The sequence below is a fragment of the Helicoverpa armigera genome, chromosome 4 (assembly GCF_030705265.1).
Source record: "Helicoverpa armigera isolate CAAS_96S chromosome 4, ASM3070526v1, whole genome shotgun sequence".
In the NCBI taxonomy this organism is placed as follows: Eukaryota; Metazoa; Arthropoda; class Insecta; order Lepidoptera; family Noctuidae; genus Helicoverpa; species Helicoverpa armigera.
The window spans coordinates 7,448,066-7,472,203 of NC_087123.1; the positions used below are offsets into that span (position 1 = coordinate 7,448,066).

Sequence of the window (24,138 nt, forward strand, 5' to 3'; positions counted from 1 at the left end):
AAGCAAAGTCACGTTATGTTTTCCACGGTGTAGTCAAAGCACGTTTTTCCCTTTATTAATCATGTGCGCGTCTTGTGGCAGAATACCGCTGCAACAAATTCTTGTAAATCTCCAACATTGAGTATTTTTTCCACAAAACAATGCAGCTCTTTTTCATCGCATTCATTTTCCCAAACAAACCCTTCATCTCTTAAATGTGATTGGAAAAATATTTCTTTTTGTATCTCACGAAGCGGTTACGAAAGGGACGTACAAGTTGTTGTACCTTTTCTGTGATGTGAGCTTTCTGCGTTGATTGTTTGACCATCGGACCTTACCACAAACAGGATTGATTCATCAAACAAAACAATAACGCATTTCAATTTATCTTTATTGTTGAAAAAAGGAAGTATGCCACAGCAAGAGCTTTAATATTTTCGAATGATTAATAAAATTATGCATGCACTGCAACAAGTTACGGATTTATTATAATTGCACGTAATATTTCCGATTAAAGAATTTTCAATTAGCTCTGCGTTCTCGCAATTTCTCAGTATTATTGAAGCAATTAAGGAAAATAAATATTTTTAACACCACTCCAAAATCATTATTTGGCCTTTCATAGTTGGAGTTTTTGATAATATTATAGATTTAATACAATTAAGGCAAGGATCTTCTGCAGTAATTATTTGAATACGTAAATGATGCTTACAGCCAACTCTAAAATATTTATACGGAATTATCATCAGTATTCAACGAGCTGGATAATCTCCGTCTCCTTATTTCCATAATCACGCCGGGTGCGATATCCAAGTCACTCGCCTAAATAATCTCGACTCTTAATTCAGACTTAAACAGCTAGTGTACTAAGAAACCCCACTATCTTAAACGCTCAATTTACGGAATACTTTATCTAGTCGATGGTATAGACGACTGTACACGCCTGCCGGGGAAAGTAGATGTCTAGTTGTCAGCTGAATAGCTGTATATTTTCTTTATCTCAGGCTTGAAAAACAGACCCTATTTCCTGAACTGAAACTATCTAATTTCCAGTTTCAAAAGGTCATTCAATGTAATCAATTATAAGCCGCCATTGTTTCCAATGGTTGCCGGGAAAAAACTTTGCTGGGGTATTAGAAAAGTTGGGTTCGACATTGATCTCCGCTCTTCCCAACCGCATGTTACGCACGATCGCTTTATTTCATCGCATGTTAACGTCCAGCTTAAACCAAGTTTGTTTAAAGACTTCTTATACAAGTTTGCAGCGGTTACATGCTATAAATTCAATCTCAAGTCTGATATTCTAGCCATGCTATATGAATATGTAACTACTATAAAATCACTGACATAATTTTGCATGCTTATTGAGCTATGTTATAGCCGGGTATATTTTACGATACTGGGAGAGGATATTTATTCGTGTTTTAAACTGAAAAGATACCTCTTTGGGCCAGATTCTAGACTGTCAACTAGTACATATAGCCCCGTACTCAGAGAAATTCAATGATTACTTAAGTCACTCCTTAATGACAGATTCTCATAGAAATTCTTCACTAAGGAACGGCTTAAGTAACCATTAAAAGTCTTTGGTTTACAGATATTTATTCGCAATATGAAATGAGGAAGACAAAAAGCCTGCAAGCAGAGAATAACGAACTATGATAGCAGCGTGTCAGCGTGACAATGCCTACTATCCGCTAATCAATTCGCCCAGCACGGAACAGTGTAATTTGTGTTTCATACGTCACGTTCAACAATAGTACATTTAACATTAGTTCAGTATTGCGTAGGTATCATACAAATATTTGCACCATAATTTCCGCTGGTATTATTTAATACCAGCAGCGGTATTATATGATTTGTACTGCAGGTTTAAAGCTTTAGGACAGTTTAGAATGCTCGTAAATAGAACTCGATTCTAATTGAATTTTTTGTTAGGTATTGGTTCTTTATGGGGTCATGCAATGTTTTGATAAAAGCTGGCCCAGTTATTGGTAACTCTACGATCTTAAATTATATTAACGATATTACCATGTCACTTTATAGACAGAAGATATAAGAAAAATATGGGCCTAACTAATTACGTTAACGTGTTACACCTATGTCTATGGAAATACGTTGTTAAGAATAATTTTAGGGACGCGTTAATTTTAATGGCGGGTTATAGAAGGCAAATAAACAATTACTCAGAAAAGACCATTTGCCGACGGCAGAGAGGCTTTTACGCCTCCGTAATGATGAATGGGATGTATAAAATAAGATAGAGAACAGTGGAAATGGAACTGTTTATTTATTTTAGCTTCGTATAATTCTTGATGTCTTTTATTTAAGCCAGTACGAGCACAAAAAATATGAGGGGCTTATGTATACAATGCTTAAAATATCGTTGGGTACATAAACTTTTGACCTGTATATTTCAGTATTGCATTTTGAAATACATTTCAATCAGAAAGAGTAAATAACATTTTTTCCAACAACGTGAGTGAAATAAAATATAACATTATTTTCAGCACACAGTCAAACAACAATCCAGAAATTATGCAGATGGGTTGAAGTGACTAAAACAGATCAAATAAATTCGTTGATATAGTTTCAGGCGCATCGGCCAAAATTAATCCGTTTATTTCACTGACGTAATTTTTTCTGCGTGGCACACAATTTTTGTGAGGCTTTCCCGTAGGTATATACGTGTTGTCGAGTTACACAAACCATTAAGGGACGGCCTTAATGGAACGACACCCGAAACGAGATAGTCCGTTGTCGTAAATTGACATTCTGCCACAGACTTCCTATGTTCTCAATCTTGGGACAAACATTCGTACATCGAAATTCCGGGTTTTGTACTATAATACAATGTACACACAGATCCATTTACTCAGCCTAACAATATACCTAAGAAATAAAACCAATATTGATTTATTTCTTCCATCTTTTATAAGCTTTGTTCGCGAAGTTTGCCCGTGAAGTTAGATTTTCAATGGAAAGTATTTGGCGGAATATCAGGTTACAAATTAATTAATTGGGAGGTCGTGGGAAGTAAATTAAAATTTTCCATAACTTTATAGAAATGTATACATACAAATGGGCCGTTATGAAGTTGTGTGTGAGAAAATTTCTGAAGCTCATAAATTACGTATGCGTTTGCTAACGAAAGGCAATCCTAAGTAGGGTAAAGAAACCAAAGAGTACGCACTACCAAAGAGTACGCATTGCTCATTACTCATAATATTTTATCTGTGTTGGCCACCCTGACATCACTGTCAGTTGCCTGTGGCACGAGGAGCTAACAGACACGAATTCTACTTGCTGAGGTTCGTTTTTTAAATTTTATAATACTTTTTAGATTTTGGGCATGTTTGATAACTTTTTAACACAATTTTAGACTAAAAATATAAGATTTGCATGAACATAATACTGGAGGATGTTGGTTTTTCGTGAAATTTATTATTTATATTTTCGTTTGATTTGAGGTTATGTGCCATGTCGTTGTATTTAGTTATTAAATCGCGGCGGCAAAAAAAATACACTTTTCGTAAGAGTGCGCACCCAAAGAGTACGCGCGCGCACTCTTACCTTGTATGAATGCTTTAAAGTAACTTGCGTTTTGGTTTGTTTTTTTGTTTTGCAGAAAGCCACAATGTCAGGTTATAAAAGAAAATCTGAAAGAAAACTAGTTTTCACTGAACATATTTTGAGAGAAGTAAGAGAAAAGATAGAACGGGGACAGAGCAAGAGGTCTGTTGCTGAGTCATTGAACATTCCGGAATCCACGTTGAGAAAAAGACTAAAAGCAGGCACTATTCCTCGCTCTTTAGGTAGATTTTACAATATATTTACTCGTGAGTTGGATGAAAGTTTGGCAGAACATTGTCGACACTTAGATGTTCGCTTCTATGGACTTACAAAAAGAGAGCTGGGTCGAATGGCTTATGATTTAGCGGAAAAAAATAACCTCGATCATAGATTTAATAAAGAAAAGAAAACTGCTAGCAAGAAGTGGGTAGAAAACTTTGCAAGGCGACATCAGCTAAGTCTGCGTCAACCTGAGAAAACAAGCTTAGCTCGTGCTGCTGGATTCAATCGAGTTCAAGTACAAAGATTTTATGACAATTTGAGAGAAGTTATAACTAAATACGGATTTGTCGGTAGACAAATATATAATATGGACGAGACTGGGCTACAAACAGTTCCAAACAAGTTGCCGAGAGTGTATGCACAGAAAGGGAAGAAGACCGTAGGAAAAATAGTGTCTGCCGAAAGAGGCCAAACCGTGACTGCTGTTTGTTGCATGAGCGCCTCTGGATCTTACGTGGCACCTGCATTCATTTTTCCTAGAAAGCGACAAAAGCCAGAATTGATGGACGGAGCTCCAGATGACAGCTTACAGCTTGTGTCGGATTCAGGTTATATGAATTCCGATTTATTTGTAACCTGGTTACAACATTTCGTCAAGATGGCTAAACCATCCAAGAATGATCCAGCTCTTATAATTCTCGACAATCACTCTTCTCATTTGAGTCTGAGTGCTATAGAATTAGCTCGAGAAAATGGTATCGTTCTATTAAGTTTACCACCACACACGAGCCATCGCATGCAATCTTTAGATACAGGATTTTTCGGACCCTTGAAGAAGGCATATGCTACAGCTTGTGACAATTGGCAAGTCTCAAACATTGGGCGCGCTATCACTCAATTTCAAGTGGCCCGAATATTTTGCACAGCATATATGAAAGTGGCTTCAATAGAGAGCTAAAAATCTTTTGAATCCTGCGGCATCTGGCCATTTAATGATCAACATTTTTCAGATGAAGATTTTGCTCCATCTGAAGTTACTGATCGTCCCGAACCAATGGTGGATTCTTCACAAATCAATGACCCTATTATAACTTCTGCCATTGCATTAATACAAGAAACTGAAGACATGTCACAAACACTAGAAGACGGTTCTAGTGTTTGTGCTGGACCATCTTCAGCCGTTAATTTTCAAAACTATGTCGTAAGTTCTGATGATCTACTATTAGTCTATACAGATGATGGCAATATGATACCGCAAGCAGATGAAACTCTTCCTCAACCCGATAATGACGTTCCGTTGAATGAAGCTCCCTCTAGTCCCAGTACTTTGCAATATTATGAATTAGATACATCACACGTAGAAAAGATATCCAAACACCATCCACCTCTACTTTTATTAAGCCGTCCGATATCCACCCATTACCAAAATGTAATTTTAATAAAAAAAGAAATATCAAACTTAAAAAATCAGAAATTCTTACAAGTTCTCCCTACAAAACTCAGGTAGAAGAAGATATGAAACAAAAAGAAGTGAAGGCAAAGAATATCAAGAAAACAGTAAAAAAGAAAGGAATAAAAAATCCTGAAACATCAAAGAGACCTACATTGTTGACCACAAGCACGGGTTCTGAGGTAATAAGGTGTCCTCTTTGCTCAGAAATTTACGTAGATCCTCCAGAGGAAGATTGGATCCAGTGCAGCAGATGCGAAGCTTGGTGGCATGAAGAATGTACAGATTACTTAGGATTTGGAGTCTTTAAGTGCGATATTTGCCAAGGCTGAAGATCTCATAATCGTGTTCATGCGCACTCTTAGCTTATATAGAGCATCCCTTGTGCGTCCTCTTAGCTACAAGGTACCTTAAGAGTGCGCATGATACACGTCCCCAAAAATGTGATTTATTAATTAGTCTGTATTATGTGATTGTATTTAATAATAAAAGAAATGTTCCTAAATAACCAATGCCTAAATATAATTAAAATTCGAAACTATTAATGTGAAAGTTTATTTAAAAAAAATAAAAGTTTGTAACTTGCGCACTCTTTGGTTTCTTTACCCTACTTGAATTAATCACGTGAAATTAATCCTTTTTAACATACAGCAGTGTTAGATATCAGAGAAAAGTTAACTAGATTTCCTCTTTTCTTGAACTGGCTGTATTTGAGTAAACTTGAACTATCTGGAACGGTATCAAGTGAAACTTCATTTGAGCTGTAATATTTGTCGTGGCGCGGAATAACTTTGTCAGTTTAGCATAGTTTCAAAGATTCGCAAGATTTAAAATTCAAATGAGTTCGTAATACCTAGGTATATTGTATGGATGTTCCGCAATCTACGGACAAGTTTACTTTGTATTGAAAATGTTCTGCGTGAAGCATATCCGCCTCGGGCAACTCTTGCCCCTAGTTTTCTCCTTATTCTTTCTCAAAATTTCTTCTTATTATATCAAAAATGAACTTTGCTGATGAAAATATTTAAAAAAAGTTCCGCCATTATTCTTTGTACAATGAATGATGGGGAAAAGTTAAAAGAATAATGGGGACCAAACAATATTATTTAATCAGTCAGAGGGTGGAATATTTTCAGTCGATTGAAGTTGCTTTACCCGAGACGTTACGTCCAATACTTATTTTTAAAAGTTACGAAACTGACAAAAGTTTTTAGTACAGATTGTCAGATACCGTGATACTTAATTTAGATAAATGTAACCGTTTTGTCCTTACGGAAACCTTTATTAAAAGTTTACCCAACTTTATCAAGTTTATTGAAGCCTATTTTAATACGGCCAAAATTTTACGTCAAAAGTCTTTAATATTGAAATTATTTAGTTCTCAATAAGAATAGTATCCATCATCACAAGACCTTAAGTCGACTCGCATTAAAAGGTTATTTCAGAACGAAATTCGTCTATATTATAATGTTAATGTAAGGGCTTTTTCAGCAGCGGGCCTATTTCAATAAAATTATACGTTACTAGCGCGAGGCTACACATTCAACAACATTTGCATTGATATTGGGTCGAATGAGCGTATCCTTTGTAGTGGGCTAGCGTGTTCATTGAAATCACACGGGCAGCCGCAAGCGTCCCGGTGCCTTACCGCTTACCTACTTATTCATCAATAGGCTCCACGTCATTGTTTAGATGAAAGCTTTGTGTGTGATCTTACATTCTGTAATCTTGTTCTTTATCGAAGTGTGTTCTCGGTCTAGTGTCAGATGTTTCCCCAGCTTGATGCGCCTTTGTTTTAAAGTGAGAGCCACATTAGGTTAATGAAAAAACACTCTTGGCCTTGATGGTTTTATTAGTAGTAGATAGGGAATGCTGCTTCTGATGATGCCTATACTAAGAGCAAATTGCAATGTCATCTTTCTACATAATGGAGTTCGTAAATCTCTGTGCTATGCAATATACCCACATATCACTATTCAGAGTAATTAAATAAGTACTTACTAAAGATAATAAATTATGGTTGCGTTTAAAAGGGGGTGCCACGTCTTTATTAAATATGTTCTCAAAATAATATTTAACAAGATTGGTCCGTACAAAATCTCTTCGCGATGTTTCGCTTCAAGTGCATAATTAATTACAGTTACTCGTCTTTTTCGAAAACACTCGAGTCTTTATTTATACGAGTGTCATCGTTACTGAATGAAAACTTCAAGTGTATTTCAATCAGACAGAAGGCAACAAAGTTAACTTATCATGTTCAATTTAATTTTGCGGACGACCCAAATAATATTTATACCGAGGTGCTTGAAATCTTGAATCTTATTAATAAAATACACCAGTAGATAGACCAGTACCACCAGTAGAGTTTCCGAATTCTTTCATTAATCACTGAAACTTTTACCAAAAGCTTCAGTATTTACATTCGTATATTAAACCATTGTACTAGTTTGCAACAAAAAGCTCGTAAACGCTGTCCCACGCAAAAAGAAATAAAATAACTAAAACAAATTGCAGCGCGTGAAACAGAATGGGCGCTAGTCACAAATAAACATGTTTCCGCCATTAAATTGTGTAGTGAAATGCAGCCGCTGGTGAAATAATGGAGAACACAATCTGACCTATCAAAAGGTCTTAAAGCTACTTTGCATACAAAGCACATTTTTACAGCTGTCGTTATCATAGGCCCATGCGGTTATTCCTACCATTTCCCTAGGCGGGTGTTGTGTTCACGAGCGATGGAGTAGTGAAGTTCTCTAACGACCACGATTTATTTGATGTACAATGTTTTTGTAGTGAAGGACCCCTCGGGTACTAAGGGACTGCGTTTGCTTCTACCCACGTCCCGCTATAATAGGGCAATATTGATTGTCGCTTGACCCTTACAAAACTTAGAGATTCGTCTCAAGGGACACGGCTATTACTTTCTAAATTGTACCCCGCAACGATGTCGCTACACATCGGTTACAAAAAAGTGTGTTTTATTGCTCAACCCGTAGGCATTCAAATATGCGATTACGTCGGTAAAGCCTTAGATAACGTTTATGAAACTGTCACAGCCCTCTGAGATGATAGTACTTTGGCAGCGATGAACAGACGGTCTCTGAGGAAATCGAAGCTTCTTTTCTTAAATTGCTCTTGAGTAAATTCCCGTAGGATTTGAATGTTGTCATCAGCTCCGGCTTACGTTACGGGTACGCCGAGGTATTGGATAAAACCACCCCATATTTTACAAGCCGCAATTATAACTCCATGTTTTAAGTAATATTTTATTCGTGTTACTTGAGAAATCCAAAACATATTTGGTATCATTTACCTGAGTTTAAAAGCAACAGGTAGATACTAGCACTAGAGCCCCTAATGAAATCAGCGCAGTTAATAGTTTCAGTTCCATCTATTTATGTCGCCAATACGTCAGCTCGTAACGCTATTGCTTTATCGTTGAGTAATCGAATCATCAGTCTCCAAGGCTTAGTTCCACCAGTTGAAATGTATTCCTGATCTAAATTCCAGAACATTGTCCGTTCCATGCATGATAAGTTACAAATTGAATATCAACATCCTCTAGGGACAAGTCATTTTGGTCATATGTCATATATAAATGTATTATGTTTATCAGATTTATTACCGAGCCTACTTAGTGATGGATGACTTTCGCCTGACGTCGTCCAACAACTCTGAACTTTTCCTAGGCCGAGTTGTTTTTTGGGTAACTACAACTATGTTGTGATGTATGTGTGGTGAGACGGATGACTTATACGGGGCAACTAAGTGCTGGCCTTCCATTTAATCACGGGTCAGACTAATAGCTTAGCCGCTCAGACTGAAGATGCTGCTCTTAACTGAAGTAGGTTTTAATTAATGAAACCCATTTTAGTTTCACAAGCATAGCATGAAATACATTCGGGTTCGTTAGTGGAGGCAAGTAAAAAGTATCATATTCAGAGTAGTTCCAGTAAGTATGTAAATATGCAAATGATAAGCTCAAACGTTATGTCCCCGCTAGTGACTAAATTAACGCAATTTAAAGTAAAATTTTGCTCAGTTAATGGCGACGAGCACGTCTATAATTTACTTTAAGTTTACACAAACTGGAAGCGCTGTTCATATCACACTTTGTTCGCACCACGTACGTTACACTGTCATAGAAAGTTTTATCTGAACCTGCCGTATATTACCCAGACAAGTTCAATGCTGCGTAAAAACTAGATCCATATTCTTCTGTAAATGCAAGGTAAGACGAACTGGGAAATCTTTTGGTGTGAACTTATAGGTAAAATGTTAGACGAGTCCAAATATATTGAGCGTGAAAATGTGTTTTCTCGGAAAACTGATCGCCTCGGCTATTGAAGCTGGAAGTAAAGTCTGTGCAGCGATAGTCGATATTAGTGAAAGTCAGATCGAATACAAGGTAATTTGTAAAGTTAAAAAAGATATTGAAAAATTATCCGTGGATATTAGTAATGTAGCCACAGCTGTCTTTGTTTAATTCCATTGGAAATAAGCGGGCCGCTACTACACGTCCAATTATAGCGAGCCGGGAGCTAAACGCCCGACGAAAACCCCGAGGCTTATTATAGCATGAAAGTACTGTCAGTTTAAGCCAGAAAGACTCGTCAAATAGTGATCATTAAGAAATCAAAAGCCGTTAAACTACAAAAATATATTTTATTAACAAAGTATTTTTGGGAGGTATCTTTATTTCGTTAATAATTTCTGTGTACGAACAGCAATAGCAGGGTGTGTCGTGTAAATAATAATAAAAAATATAACAATCAATTGTGTTAAGTTCGGTCTGTATAATATTTTCGCTGAATGGTGTTTAAAAAGAATGATAGTAGTTTTAAATCAGTCTCTGATGATTTTACTAAAAATCTAAACGTCAATGGATCACGTCTTTAAAAAGTAAAATCAATTCCTATGTTCCTCGCAAATGTATGTATTCGTAAAGTGTCAACCCGCTTTTACCGTTGAATATTCAAAGACCAACATATTGGCGTTGTGATGGACAGTCGTATCGGGAAAGTCGCTTTGTGATCGATAAATAACAAATACGGACTAACATTTACCAGTTTGAAATATAAGGAAAGTTTAAGCATTAAAATTTCAATTCGTTACTTCTATCAGGTTGACGTGGACATAAAGAGGTATGAAATAAATATGTTGAGTACGAACAATATTTCATTCTGAACGCGAATGTCTGCGTAACAAATTCCGTGAAGTATGTTGTCCGTGCCACGGTAAACAATGCAAATTAGAGTGCGTATCTGCTAAGCCCGACATATATTTAACTGAAAGGGGTTTGAAAATTGTGAAAATTACAATAGAAGACAAATTGATCCAGGTACAAATATTCTACCCTGAAAATTATTTGAAAAACATTACTTTTATAATAAAAACTTTTATATTGTTTTTTAGATCTTTTTTTTACTTACCAGTATTTATATCTACTCTAGTATAAGTGACTGCATATAGAGTCCTACTACAACTAAATGCCATAATTATATTTAACCCCTAATGTGCAAAAGTCTCTACTAAAGACTGCTATAAAGGAAAATCGTAATCAGCGTTTCTTGAAATCTCCTCTGAAAATCGAGAGCCTCTAATCAACGCGCTGAGCAAGTGGATCGGTAAGCTTCTTACTCCTTTTAGGTGGAGATACAATCTTGCCTATTTTTCAATATGTTCGAAGCCGGGATTTAAGTTAATACAACTCACATTCTAAAGCAAATGCAGCCCATAAGCTTTATAAACTTCCATAGTTACTTTCAACACCCGATGGAATAGACGACACACTCTATTTGCGAAGACCACATAATATTAGGGTACTTAGCTAAGTAAACTCTTTCCATCCCACCTAGATAGACTTGTTAACCAACTTCGCGTTCAGAAATTGTGTTAGCTCTATGAACTCAAGTAACTTGTTAACAATCAGTTATTTAACTGGAATTAAAACTAAGTCCGGCAACTCGGCGGCGAGCGTCATACTGTGACCGCAATTAATTAGCAATTATTTAATCCATTATGATCTTAACTGGAGCCTCATATAATTTGTACCGAGATAATACACACGTACTTACATCAAAGGGAAATTCGATTAATGTATAAAAGGTTTTGCGAATGGAGAAAATATAGGAGTGAAATTAGAATTTGTTCATTCAATTCAAATATTGAAGTAAGAGATGCTCTCGATCTCTCAGAGTGGAAAGATTCCTCTAAACAAATCTTTGCCATCTCGAGGCGTGCCGTTATTTTTGTGGGAACTTTTAATTAAGCTGATGTGTTTCGGTTTAGCTACACGTCATTTGTTGCAAATGTGATTTTAAAATTGGAAAATATTAATAAAAGGATCGTACTTATTTCTTTGTAAATACATACTTGTGTGTTGATATCATTGTGCTAATAACATAGGAGAGCATAATGTTTGATTGTAACTTAATGTGAAGATTGCGGGTATGTTTCATTAGATTTATTTTTTCTTCAATCTTTGAATGAAGTAGGTATACATTTTTAGACAGCAAATATTTTCCAGATTATCTATTTCCATCGTCGTATATAGCAATCAGAATATACGAAAATCTTAGACGTGGTGATAGTCGAGTACATCCACAGTTTCAATTAGTAACATCGCGAAGACGTCGTTTGACGAGGGTATGTTTTGAATCCAAATCAACATTTCACAGTCTCAACGTCTAATCCCACAGATTTAACTTTGTGCCTACTTGTTTAATCAAATTATCGTCTTAAGAGATGATGTGCATAATTAATTATTTTTAATTTAGTACATATTATTCTACTACCACACTATTTTCAAGATAATGAGATTATTTTTTTATTTCTAGGGAAAATAGGCGTTAAACAGATCACCCTTTAAAAGTAAATAAATTACAGTATTATGGTAATATTCGAAAAAAACTCTTAAGCTTGATGGATGGGCTTTTACAGTATATTTAGTGAGGTCTTTTTAGATACATATTATCGTTTATAGCTTTTATTAATAGTTTATGGTCTCGAATATCCATAACGTCGAAAATGTGACATGCTAGTGTATTTATGAGAACATAAACCTAATTATGTTTATAGGCCCTCAGTACATGTTACGTAATAAGTTTATTTGATATTAACGAGTGAGTGAGCGAGTGTGTGCAATGTTCGTAAGGCTCCGCTATCAAATTACACACTCGAGGTTCCTACTTCACTAAGTATATCCAAAATAATTAATGAGGAACGTTAACTGAACACGCTTTTTCGTGAAAATAAATAGGTTATGTCACGACAAGTGCTCGCTAGCTTGCGGGCCGGGAACTAAATTGAGCCTGACGGGTGAACCAACGAAAAAGTGTGATAACGTTGAACATAAATTAATTAACGTGTACTAGCTGTAAACAAGATTAACCCGCAGTAACTTAAATCGAGAACCGACACTAAATGGATAAGGATCCTCTGTTACTGGCTGCTTGTTATAAAATGGAAGGTTAAGTTTTAATTAATGAAGTCGCTTGGTGTAGGTAGATGTGATGAAATGTAGGTAGGCGTTTCCTAAGGAGCGGGTCAGAATAGTGTATCATTAAAACGTTAACCTCGTTTTGATGTGGCTGCAGTGGGACGTAGCGCTAAAATATAGACAACTTTTCTATTTCGATACGTTTGTTTTATGGTCACAAAATATGCTAACGTCATGTTGATATTTTGAATTATTTTTAACATATCCGCATTTCAATGGAAGTTCCATTATGATACGGTTGGATTAAATATATCGGGACAGTCCCACCAAACATAAATAAGCTGCAAAATGCCAGCGCGCCCGTAGCTGCTACGATATCTTAGTATCGGCGTAGCATGGCTACGTTAGTACGTTAATGCTGATATTGATTACGTCTAATTTGTTATTACAATGTTCTCGTTAAAGTCATTACCATACTAATAGATGTCCTCCTTTTGTTACAGATACGCAAATGAGCCGAGTACCAAGGATCGCGAAGCGGAGAAATATTAAATGTAATTATGATTTACCGTCCATGAGTGCGTACTATAAACAGTAACGTTTTATTGGACGATCTTGTAACTGAAAAGTAAAAGTAACTGTTGTATGAAGTGCTGTAAATGTTGGGGTGGGTGAGTGAGTGCGGCGTGAAGGGTCGTTGAGCGTGGATGGTGTTGGTGGGGTGTCGGGTATGGCGGCGCGGTGCGGGGGGCGGGCGGGGCGCGGGCGGCGGTGAGGCCGGTGCGCGGGTGCGGGATGCGCGGGCGCGGGTGGGCATGCGCGTGGTATGCGTGGTGCGCGTGCGCAGTGCTGGCGGCGGCGGGCGCGGGCCGCGAGCTGCGCGTGCTGCAAGCGGACGCGCGCACCGCCTTCTACGTGGCCATCGCCGCGCCCCCCTCGGCCGCCGACGTCGTGCGGGTGTTCAACCGCTCGCTCGCCGACCTCTCTCACACGTACCTGGCAGGCGACTACCCTCTCCATCTGCGCAACATCACGCTACTGCCGCTGTACATCGAGCTGCCAGAAGATGAAAAGTAAGTATACCTTATCCACGTTTCATAAAATCCACAGATATAAAACACCCAATCCGTTTCTCATTCAGTGTCATCTGTACATTTGAAAGCACTTTCCTCAAATGGATGCCAATTTACTTGTTCAAATTGGAAACAATTCTATCCATCTCATCAAAGAGCTATTGCTTTTGAGGCCTTGCGTTTGGTATTCTGCATCCCTAGTTGGCGGATTGTTCCAATCCCCTAGAACATGTTCGATAAATGGAAATAGGCTTGCTCGCCAACCATCACATTGTAACGATCAACGAAGCTGGGGGTGTTCGAAACTTTGATCATATCCACGAGGGGATTAGAGCAGGCCTGAATCTAGCTAACTCCACTCTAACTCAATGTGTCAATATGTTTACTGCAAAATTGCATTAAATCAGTATCGCTTAAGGGAATAAAGTTATGTATGTTCCAGTCAATTTATTTTATTGGATAGTTGTAGGACGCAGTTTCAATTTAATAGATTCGATCGTCTATTAAATCAAAATATATGTAAAAATATTCGATATTCAATTTACCTTTCAGGTAGGTATTAATTGCCAGTTATAACTGCGGAGGCTGGGCACAAGCCTATTCAACTGTCAGAAGCTTACTGGGAATCAATAAAATGTTGAAAAAATTACATGAGTCCTGAAATTGAACGAGAATAACAAAATAAAAGGTTAAATAAATCAAGTCTTACGGAGGTTAATCCCTACTAATATTATAAATGTGAAAGTAACCCTGTCTGTCTATCTGTCTGTCTGTCTGTTACGCTTTCACGTCTAAACCACTGAACTGATTAAAAATTTGGCACAGAGATAGAGTGGACCTTGAGAAAGAACATAGGATAGTTTTTTATCCCGGACGCGATATAACCGAAAACTACGCGGGCGAAGCCACTGGCGGAAGCTAGTAGTAATAAGTATAAGATACATAATTCTTTATGTATTACATACCTATACATTATTAAGGGTATGTATGTAGTTTTGCACCAACCTATTTAATGAATTTAATATTAAAGCAAAGTATTTATTAGGTCAAATATAAAATTCTAGGTTGCCGGGTAGAATTCTAGCCAGATTATAGCCAACCGGGGTTTGGAGTTCAGTCACATAAGCTAGAATGTTTATTGGTAGCTTTGCATTAAATATTAGGTACATATTTTTACTAAAGCAAAGTACAGTATTAAGTTTCATAGGAAAAAATCACTTCATACACCAATAGGCATCACAATTTTATTGGACAAAGTGTTTTATTTAAATAAAATGAAACGATTGAATATTTTTTTTGTTGTTTGTGTAAATATAATTCAATACAAAAAAAAACTTTATAATGTTTCCGTTGTAGCTTTGAAATTGAATTGTGCTTTGGTTTAAAAGCCTAGTTTCCTGCATTGCCAATTTAGAATTGATTTGTATGGACGTTTTATTTTATAAAACTATACTTCAATTTTATTATTCAAATTCAATTCCATTAACCTCAATAGCGGACAAAACATTGATTCGCTTTTTTTAATTTACGAGGACAATATTTGAAATCGGTTTCTGTGTGTAGTATGAAACAAACATAAAAGTTTTCGATTTCACGCACCCAAAAAAAACGAGCTACATCTATCAAAGGGATTTTCCGCGGCTCTATGAAGTAGCAGTAGAACGAAGCAGCCGTCAATTTATCTCGCCAATACAAACCGATATGAGCCATCAAACAAAACTATTCACAAGTTTCGATTTCAAACAAACCCGATACACGTCTTGTATCGAGCACTTTATGGATATTGTTCGAGTGGTTCCGATTTGATCGGGACGCGTCGGAGCGCGGCGCTGGACCGCAATAGTTTTGCAGTCGCAATCCAGCGAGATGCAGCTTTCACTCCACATCTATATTAGCTAGCTTGTTACATGCTGAAAGTGAAGTTGTCGTGTGAAGGACTTTTTCCTTTATTTTGCTGATATATAAACTGAACTCTGCTCATTTTGGAAACAAAAATTGTATGTAACATTAAATATTGTACTAATGTCAAAGCAGTTGTACGACTCAATATGGATTAATGGACTTAGTTTAGGAAACAAAGTTTTCAAATAAACATAGGTAGGAAAGTTCTCTTGACATTCCAAAGAGTCCTTGCATTCATTTGGAGAGCAATACAATTTAGTTTACAAATTCTTAGCAATGTTTATAAAAACACTAAAAGTGAAACCAGAAGAGCGCCCTCCGTATGTAAAGAAAATATTTCCTTTGTTTTGCTACTGCACAAAGCGCTAGTTTCGCTTACCTCAATTGATGAGATATCTTTGAATTAATTGCATTGGATCACAGAGAAATACCTGGGTAGTTTTGATACAAAGTTCTCTCGTTAAAAATCAAGGAATGTTTGTAATTAAAACGTTAGTGTAACCGCACGGAATACACATAACGTTTTATTGGATTGCTTGCAGTTTGTTCTGTGTTTGTTCGAATGGAGTTGTGGATTTATGTCGTGACAGTAAAACAAACTTGTATTTATCGAAATAGAATGTTTATATTTTGTTTAGAGGTGGTAGTGATAGAAAGACTTTAGCTTTCAATAAACAGGTTTATTTTTGCAATTTTGAAAACATTTTTTGAATAAACGGATTATGTTATTTTGTAGTCCTATAATATTGCTTCAATTTTCTATTGGTACTGTAAAGTTTAAGTTATATTATGAAACAGAGAGAGCAAAAAGAAATGTAACAATTGCGTTTTTAATTACCGCTTTTCGTGCATTGTGCTTGTTCAACGGTAACCTAACCTTAGGGACGTTGATTTTCTTCAAAATAAAAGCAATGGTAGCTATAATTATATTATATTGAAGCTGGTAGACATGGTGCAGTAACATTATTATAGAGTTAAGAAAATCTTTAGTGTTGTATATGGTTACAGATAAAAAAGGCAAGGAACGAGCTTTTAACTAGCTTAAAGATTGATAAGATGACGATCGACATAGATTGTAAATACATTGTTTCATAGATAAATTGTGGTTCATTTATCAAAATAATCCTTATACGAATTCTTCTAAAAACATTTATGTATTTCAGTACAAAATAATTAATTGCACTAATCTCCTTTTACATGGCAGCGGTAAACAATATTAAACATTAACCAAGTCCGATTTGACGGTAAAGTGTTAAATGGCCCGGTCCTATCATTAGAGCACGTCAACTGCTTTGCATTTCAGTGGCATACACTGTGAAGCTCATGGTTATTCCGAGCGATAACTAGCGTCACTACAAGTAACGCTACATTGAAAGGGTAATTAATTCTGTAGATTGATTTTAAAATCTATTAACGTAAGGTTCATTTTTCAATGAAAAAACAGTTATTTTATGTTTCTATAAGAATTAAATAGGTAGAAAAAGGTCCCGGCTACGGTTCAGGCAGTGGTGTATATAGGTACATATTAGAATAAAAATTGTATACATGCTATGTCCTTTGCATAATATAAATGAATCAATGTACAGACAATAACAGGTATTATGTAAACCTACATACATATTAAGAGTGTTGTAATCAAAATCCAAAATAATATATTTTATTCGTAACTTATCTTGGCAAGCTGGTTACCGCATGAAAACTATAGGGAAATACCGCAATGTATTACCATAAAGTAATATTTTATGATATGATGTACCGATATTAAACCTACGGTTCAACCCACGCTTTATCGTAATGACTTTATTGAGGATAACGGTTTATATACATGTAAATATACGTATCTTTGAATTGTAGACACGTACCCACTTCTGAAAGTCTGCCAGTGTTTATTAAGTACCTAAACATTCATGTACCTATTCATTTTCAACGCCAAACATTTTGATCGAAATCTGTAAGTAGATGTTATTTTTAAATTGAGGTGTGTTGGTTTTTTTATTAGTTTATTAAGTAGTAGGTACATTTTAATTTTGCGGTACATAATGTTCAACAAAAGTACAAACATTGTTTTATAGGTTTTAAATCTTTTGTATATAAATTATTTCATTATAGTCTTAGTTGTGAACAATCACCTGGCAGATACCTGATGCCTATTTACTCAAATATTATACTCTTACTATGAAAGAATCAAATAAATGCTAATTTCTTCGCATATTCATACCCAATAATAAATTGGATTTTCCATTCGTTGAAAAGTTTTTTGAAATACTCACGGAAACTATATTAATTAGATTAGTGTTTGTGTTTCAGCACTGTTCGTAGTTTCCAGTGTAACGGGAAACAGTCACAAAATTTGAATCATTGTTAACTTCTAGTATTTCGTACACGGAAGATAAAGTAGGTCAAATATATGTGTTACGATTTGTATCATTTGCTGTCACGTACCAGCTAATTAAATATCTCACAAAACATCCCGATTGCTTGATGTATATCTTCAGAAAATATGAAAGAAAAATACGGGGAAGACGTGATTTTGCGGAAAAAAATGTTTGAAAACCTTGCTGTCATAAGCCAAAAATACAAGTGTACTATTAGGAAATAATACTATTAATATTAATATACTATTTGGAAAATGAAAGAAACAAAATTGACTGTGAATCTGATAATCCAGGAGACATAGGCACTAGATGAAGATAATATTGCTGATTTTCACATCAATAAATGAAAATAATCTTAATTGACATTTTATTAGTTTAATTGAATTAGTTACAAAGATTTTACTCAAAATTGTATACAGATACATAACACAGCTCAGCCTTACATTTAGTCGATATTATTTCACGTAACAGTTGGCATCCAATTGTTTGAAAACTAAAATGAAATGTTGTTCAGCTGTTGGCTTAGTCGGGTGTTGTGTTTCAAAGCTATAGCGGCTATTAAATTATCTTGTTGGATACAGGCTTGTATTAAGTTTTGTTTTGTGTTTAGAACCGTCTATCATATTTTTTACCTCTTGCACTCTCTCTTGCTTTACTCTCGCTAGCTACATATGGGTAAAACAAACGAAGATCAATTGTGTCTCGCATATATCTGCGCTCCGATATAGACAGTCGCTTCTTGTAAAGCACTGGTACTCAACTGGATCCGGTTAGACTGGAAGCCATCCCCAACATGGTTGGGGATAAGGCTCAGAGGAAGATGTATATCTGCGCTCCGACTTACAACTTAGATCTCTATTCTACCTGAATGTAGATAGGAATATTTCTCACACAGCAAGCCAAGTGAAAATAATTCTTGGAGTAAAGTCGTACAATAAAACGTATTCTAAACAATAGCACGGGAACTAAAGGTTTTAACACCACTTAATTGAAATTAAACAGCAACAATAAGTTTATTTAAATTCCAAGGAATATTCAGTTCAATTTACTTAAATTCTCGTAAAAGTTGAGTTTCATTTGACAAAGACAGAATAAAATGATGAAGTACCTAGGTTTCTGTTGCTAAAACAAAAGGATGAGGTTTCTTTGGTTATATTTTAAAATATATTTTAGTCGTTTTCTATGGACAATATTGTGTCACAAACATTAATTTATACCTTGCCTAATTACTTCATAGAAGTGGAGCCATAATACCTCTAATAGTATTTTACATTTTACCATCACCACAATGAAGCATTAGTTAGTATGGAATATTTAATATGGAGGTCTTATATCTCTTTACCTACCAGAACATTAATTACTGGCAGGTTTTCAATGAACCTGAAAAAATAACATAAATCTGGAACGTGCATCGCTTTTAAAATTTTGCAGTCGTTAGTTATACGACTCGGGTCTCATTTCTGCAACTTTAATTAAAACTAACACAATAAAAGTGTAACCAGAATAAACTTAAAAGGGAGTAGTCGTCAATTATTTGATTTTATTCATCGTTAATGCGAAATATTTATTCACTGCATTTATTTTTCACGCTTATAAAACACATATATTTAAAAACTTTATATTACAATATTATGGTTACATTGCATTACGGGCCTTAAGATATCTATAACAGAATAAGTTAATAAAACGACTCGATTATTTCCAAAAGAGATCGGAGTATACCTATTTTTGCCTCCAGATCACGACTAGTAATTGCAATAAAATCCGACCTATAAGAGAAAAAAGAAAACGTATCCTCATAAAGTGAATTGGGTTCTAGTAAACTTTCTGTGTTTATTGGGTCCGGATAGCGAATATTTTCAAGTCCTCTGCGTCCGAATCAAACACTATATTGCAATGTTTTCCAAACTTCTTATAAGGGATGTGGTACAGGCACTCCATGCCAGCTTTCTCTGCTGCTCTTTGTGCTTTAGCACTTGTAAATATACCGCCTGTTGCACGGAATCCCAGATGTTTTGACAGATCTACCCTGAAAACAAATAATTTCATATTTGCTTACACAACATTTGACATCATGAAAGCAAACTAGGTTAATATTAATCGAGGACGCCAGTACACATTGCTACATTTAGTACAGCTGGACCTCAAACGGATTGCATTTCGTAGATATTGACATCGGAATGCAGTTGCGGTCGCTGCCCCTCCCCCGCCCGACACGAGTGCACAGTTCGCAAATTGTTTGGGATGTATTTTTGTTAACTTGCAACTTTCTAGCTTTTACTCTGACAGTTCAGAGTAACTTGATAAACGATTTTCATGTTAAATGTGGCTGCAATGTTGTAGATAATTTCACAGAAACCTAGAAACCTTTTTAATCTACGTTTACGTGCCCCAGTAGCAGAATATGAGGGCGTAGATTACCTCGTAGACCTTAATAGAGTTACTAAGGTCCTTTAGAAATGTCGCCCTCGCCGCGCTACCTGACATCAGGCGGGACGCAATTACGGCTACAGTATATAGGCTGGCCAACGGGCAGTTGGGTGAGGATTAAGGTATATCATTACCTGGCCTTGAGCAATTCTACTGCGATTCCCAGCCCCCGGTATTCGGGTGCCACAGACAGGCCGGCTCCCATGAGGTACGTGTTCACGTTGTATTTATCATAAATCGCTGTCACTTTCATGGCCTCGGCGAACATTCGCAGGGATAATAAACCCGCTTTAGACTTGGGCTGTAAAGTAATAGCATTTTACATTATGTATAACGTTATTTTCAAAATGGTAATAGCAACTTACATGTTAAAAAGTAAAGACAAAAGAACGTTAAAAATCTGCAATAGAGCTCTACCTGTTATTAAAATGTATATCCATTAGTTTGAAGATAGGCTATCTGAATAATGTGATGCGTTTGGGTGAAAACTAGGTCGCCTTTGAATAAGTACTGGCATCAGAATGAAAGGAAATGGATGACAGACACAGCGTAATAGTAAAGACAACAATATGAAACTAGAGCAAAAAGTTTTGCAGTTTTTGTAATAGCGGCCATTGTTGAACCCCTCACGTTGTTTAATAAATATAGAATAAAAGACGGTTTTAAACTGTGTAATAATAGGCAGGGCTGAAAAGAGGTAAGACAACCGTTATTACCGGCCTGTGTTCAACGAAGCGTCCCTTTTCCTGCGGCAAGCACATGTTAACAGCGACGAGCGTGCGACCCGAGCCGTCTCCTTCAGCGAGGAAGCACGCCACGCTCATTTTCTGCCTAATGATCGATGTCAGCAGCACTCGGTATTCTTGTATTGCGTCTAAATCCTGCGCTGTGCCTGTCAGGACGAACATTTTAATACAAGATTAATTATCCATATCCTATTAATTTCAACGCTTCAATTACGAGCAGGACCTATAGCATCCCAGCATGACCCAATTTGTCTTTGAGCTATTACAAAAATAATTAATAAGGTTACGAGGTTCATTTCAATGACACTGATACTCGAAATCGTGTTTATTAATTTAATTTCGTGTAACAAGATTGACTTTGTCGACATTATTTTGCATTAAGTAACTTTTTCTTTGTAGGCGAATTCTAACTTTATAATCTTAGATTTTGATTTATTAGGAATGTAATAGATAGAAGATTCGTGACTTTGTGTCAAAACCGCTTCAGTTTGCCGGAATACGGCGAAGTTTCACCGGTCGGTAATAGAATTAATTCAGTTGTTCTCATGCCATTAAACAAACTTAAAATTCAGCAGCCGGCCGATGAGAAAACCAGTTAGAAGGGTGCCTAATGACACCACATTTAAGGTTTTTCTCGGCCTCGAGATAATTGGGCGTCGGCGTGGGTCATACTACTGCTAATGACTAACGTATTTTTGTGCGTAAGAAAGCGTTTGCTACACGAGACGAGATTCTCGTAATTGCAAAAAATATTCACTTATCAGCGCTAGCAACAAATTAGTTGTTAGAAACTGAACTAATGCACGTTTTTGTATGATATGTTACCCAACTTACCAGCAGCTTTCCACCAAACATCCTCTCGGATGTAGTTGCCCAACATAAACTCTACTGCTGTACTCCACATACTTTCTGGTATGTCTTCTATGTCAAATTTCAGCATTCTACCATCTTCAACTATTCGTTCGAAATTACTCCACACGTTAGGATACCCGCGGGTAGACATCGCTTTATATCGCAAAAGCAAAGACTGGATCCAAAGACGCTTTTAAAGCTTTAAATTTAAAACGACTTCTGAGGCACTGAACGACTGGATTGAGACTGAAGTTAACTTACAATGCGGCCCTTTTGGTTACTATATTACGTTGTGGTACAAGGCCTTGCAAGTTATTGAATAACAATATAAACAGGGTGATTAATTTTTAATAAATAATTAAAGTAAAATAAAATATCAAATCAATTGTCATGATCTGCAAGTAAACAGTAATTTTATTTCCTAGTTTGGACTGCGCCAAAAATAATTAGAGGTTATCCAATTAGTGAGGGTATAATCAAAGATAGTTTGGAACAGGCTGTATGTATTACTAATTCAAATAGGTCAATGCGGCGTTCTGATCCGTGTAAATGATACTCAGAGAACTAATTGTGGTTATAATTGAGTTATAGCTATACTGAGGTATTCATACGCGCATCAAAAATTCAAGTAGTTGTTGTTAGTGGAGAATAACGTCAAGGGTGAACCGCGACAACTGCTCGCACACAATGTTGTTGGTCTTATTATAAAGTTGTTTCACATTACAGCAGCGCGACAACCGTCTTTGTTTGTTAAATATCATAGTTTAAGTTTTGAATACTTGAGTTACTGAAATTAATGAATACAACAAGAACAGTGATTTAACACACGCTTCAAGTTTTAATACGCTTTGATTGTTGATAATATGTTCTGCAACTAAATGTGTTTCACAATAAGCATTTGTTTCAAAATAATAATGATTCAAAATGTAATTTCACGAACATATCTACGATTTATCTTCAGCCTGTCTAGACGTATTAAATTTTATGAAAGTAGATATGTTTTCAGAAAAAGGTATTAATGTTGTAGTGTTTTATTCATTTTTATCAGTACAAAGACTTCTTTGTAGGGCTTTTATATTTTAATCATGTTTCAAAACTTGTAGCCCGTGTGAAATCTTAAACATAAAACGTAAGTAAGTAAGTAAATTGTGAAGAAGCCTTATCAGACTCTATCCTCGTAGCTGTATCATACAGTTGGTATATGTCTCCTGGCACGCTGGCAATGAATTACTGGCTTAACGCAGAGCACAGGCATCCAGGACGATGATTGACACCAGATTATGCCCTCTTGCTTACAGTGCTCGAAAATTCCCCCGAAGAAATTTTGACGCACAAGCTATAAGCCCTTTTCAATTATAATAAATGACTTACGTTTAAAATGAAACAAGAAATGGAGGATTAAATATAATATATTATTATAAAATAAATCTTCCCTGACAAATGGGGTTTCATTCGATTTATCCGACCCGTAACGGAGACCAGCCTTAAAAACTTCGATATATTTTCGTAGGCGGGTTCAAAAAAGTACGCTAAGAAAGGTGACCCCTAGACGGGCTCTGTTATTAAACTGTTGGCAATTTTGTGATTCATTTTCTCAGAAAAAATAAGAGTAACGAGATTTCTAAAATCACCTCTGAGGGTAATTCAGTGGAAAACATTGTTGAAAGTGTATCTGAGGTTATTTTCGTTTGTACATTCTGGGTTATTGTGAAGATAAAAAGGAATGTATGTTAAAGCACCCGTCGAAACAAATCTTCCACTCGACACGAAGATAAATATTGTTTTATTGGCAACTCGATTTTTATCCTTCGTATAATTCGTAATGTTATTCCTTTAAAAGGCATACATATTTATTTTGTAATGCTGAAAGCTTTCGACTGAATTGTTAGGTGCGACATTATTCACACACTTTATATTGGCAAATTGAATACACCCTATTTTGTGAAATTTAAATTCCAGTCATTACTCGCATATAAGATAATTAAAATGGAATGCACTATCCGAATTCGGACATTCACGTGTAAATGATATTCATACCTTTAATGTAGCTACACAAAATATAATATTGCTGAATTTTATTAACGTTATTAGTGAA

At 36.0% G+C, this 24,138-nt stretch overlaps 2 protein-coding genes across 3 annotated transcripts in view; one reads left to right on the forward strand and one right to left on the reverse strand.

Moving 5' to 3' along the window:
* Positions 1-24,138, forward strand: part of LOC110377235 (uncharacterized) — a 97,898-nt gene that overhangs the window by 45,857 nt on the left and 27,903 nt on the right. For both annotated transcript variants that reach the window (XM_049847323.2, XM_049847325.2), the window contains exon 2: positions 13,169-13,738. In XM_049847323.2, the coding sequence (XP_049703280.2) occupies positions 13,461-13,738 (278 nt within the window). In that variant the 5' untranslated portion in view covers positions 13,169-13,460. The remainder of the gene's footprint in view (positions 1-13,168; positions 13,739-24,138) is intronic.
* On the reverse strand, positions 18,400-22,299 carry LOC110377237 (uncharacterized). The gene is made up of 4 exons (XM_021336040.3): positions 22,026-22,299; positions 21,162-21,337; positions 20,580-20,746; positions 18,400-20,044 (listed from the first exon to the last, which is right to left on the reverse strand). Exons 1-4 carry the CDS (start codon positions 22,192-22,194, stop codon positions 19,849-19,851), a joined length of 708 nt encoding a protein of 235 aa, XP_021191715.1. The 5' UTR covers positions 22,195-22,299; the 3' UTR covers positions 18,400-19,848.

Bases quoted from the DNA above. Each gene is read 5' to 3' on its own strand.
- LOC110377237 (XM_021336040.3), bottom strand. From the start codon at position 22,194: ATGTCTACCCGCGGGTATCCTAACGTGTGGAGTAATTTCGAACGAATA. The intron at 21,338-22,025 runs GTAAGTTGGGTA...TCGTCCTGACAG, and splicing joins TGTTTGGTGGAAAGCTGCTG to GCACAGCGCAGGATTTAGAC. The intron at 20,045-20,579 runs GTAATGATATAC...ATTTGTTTTCAG, and splicing joins GTAGAATTGCTCAAGGCCAG to GGTAGATCTGTCAAAACATC.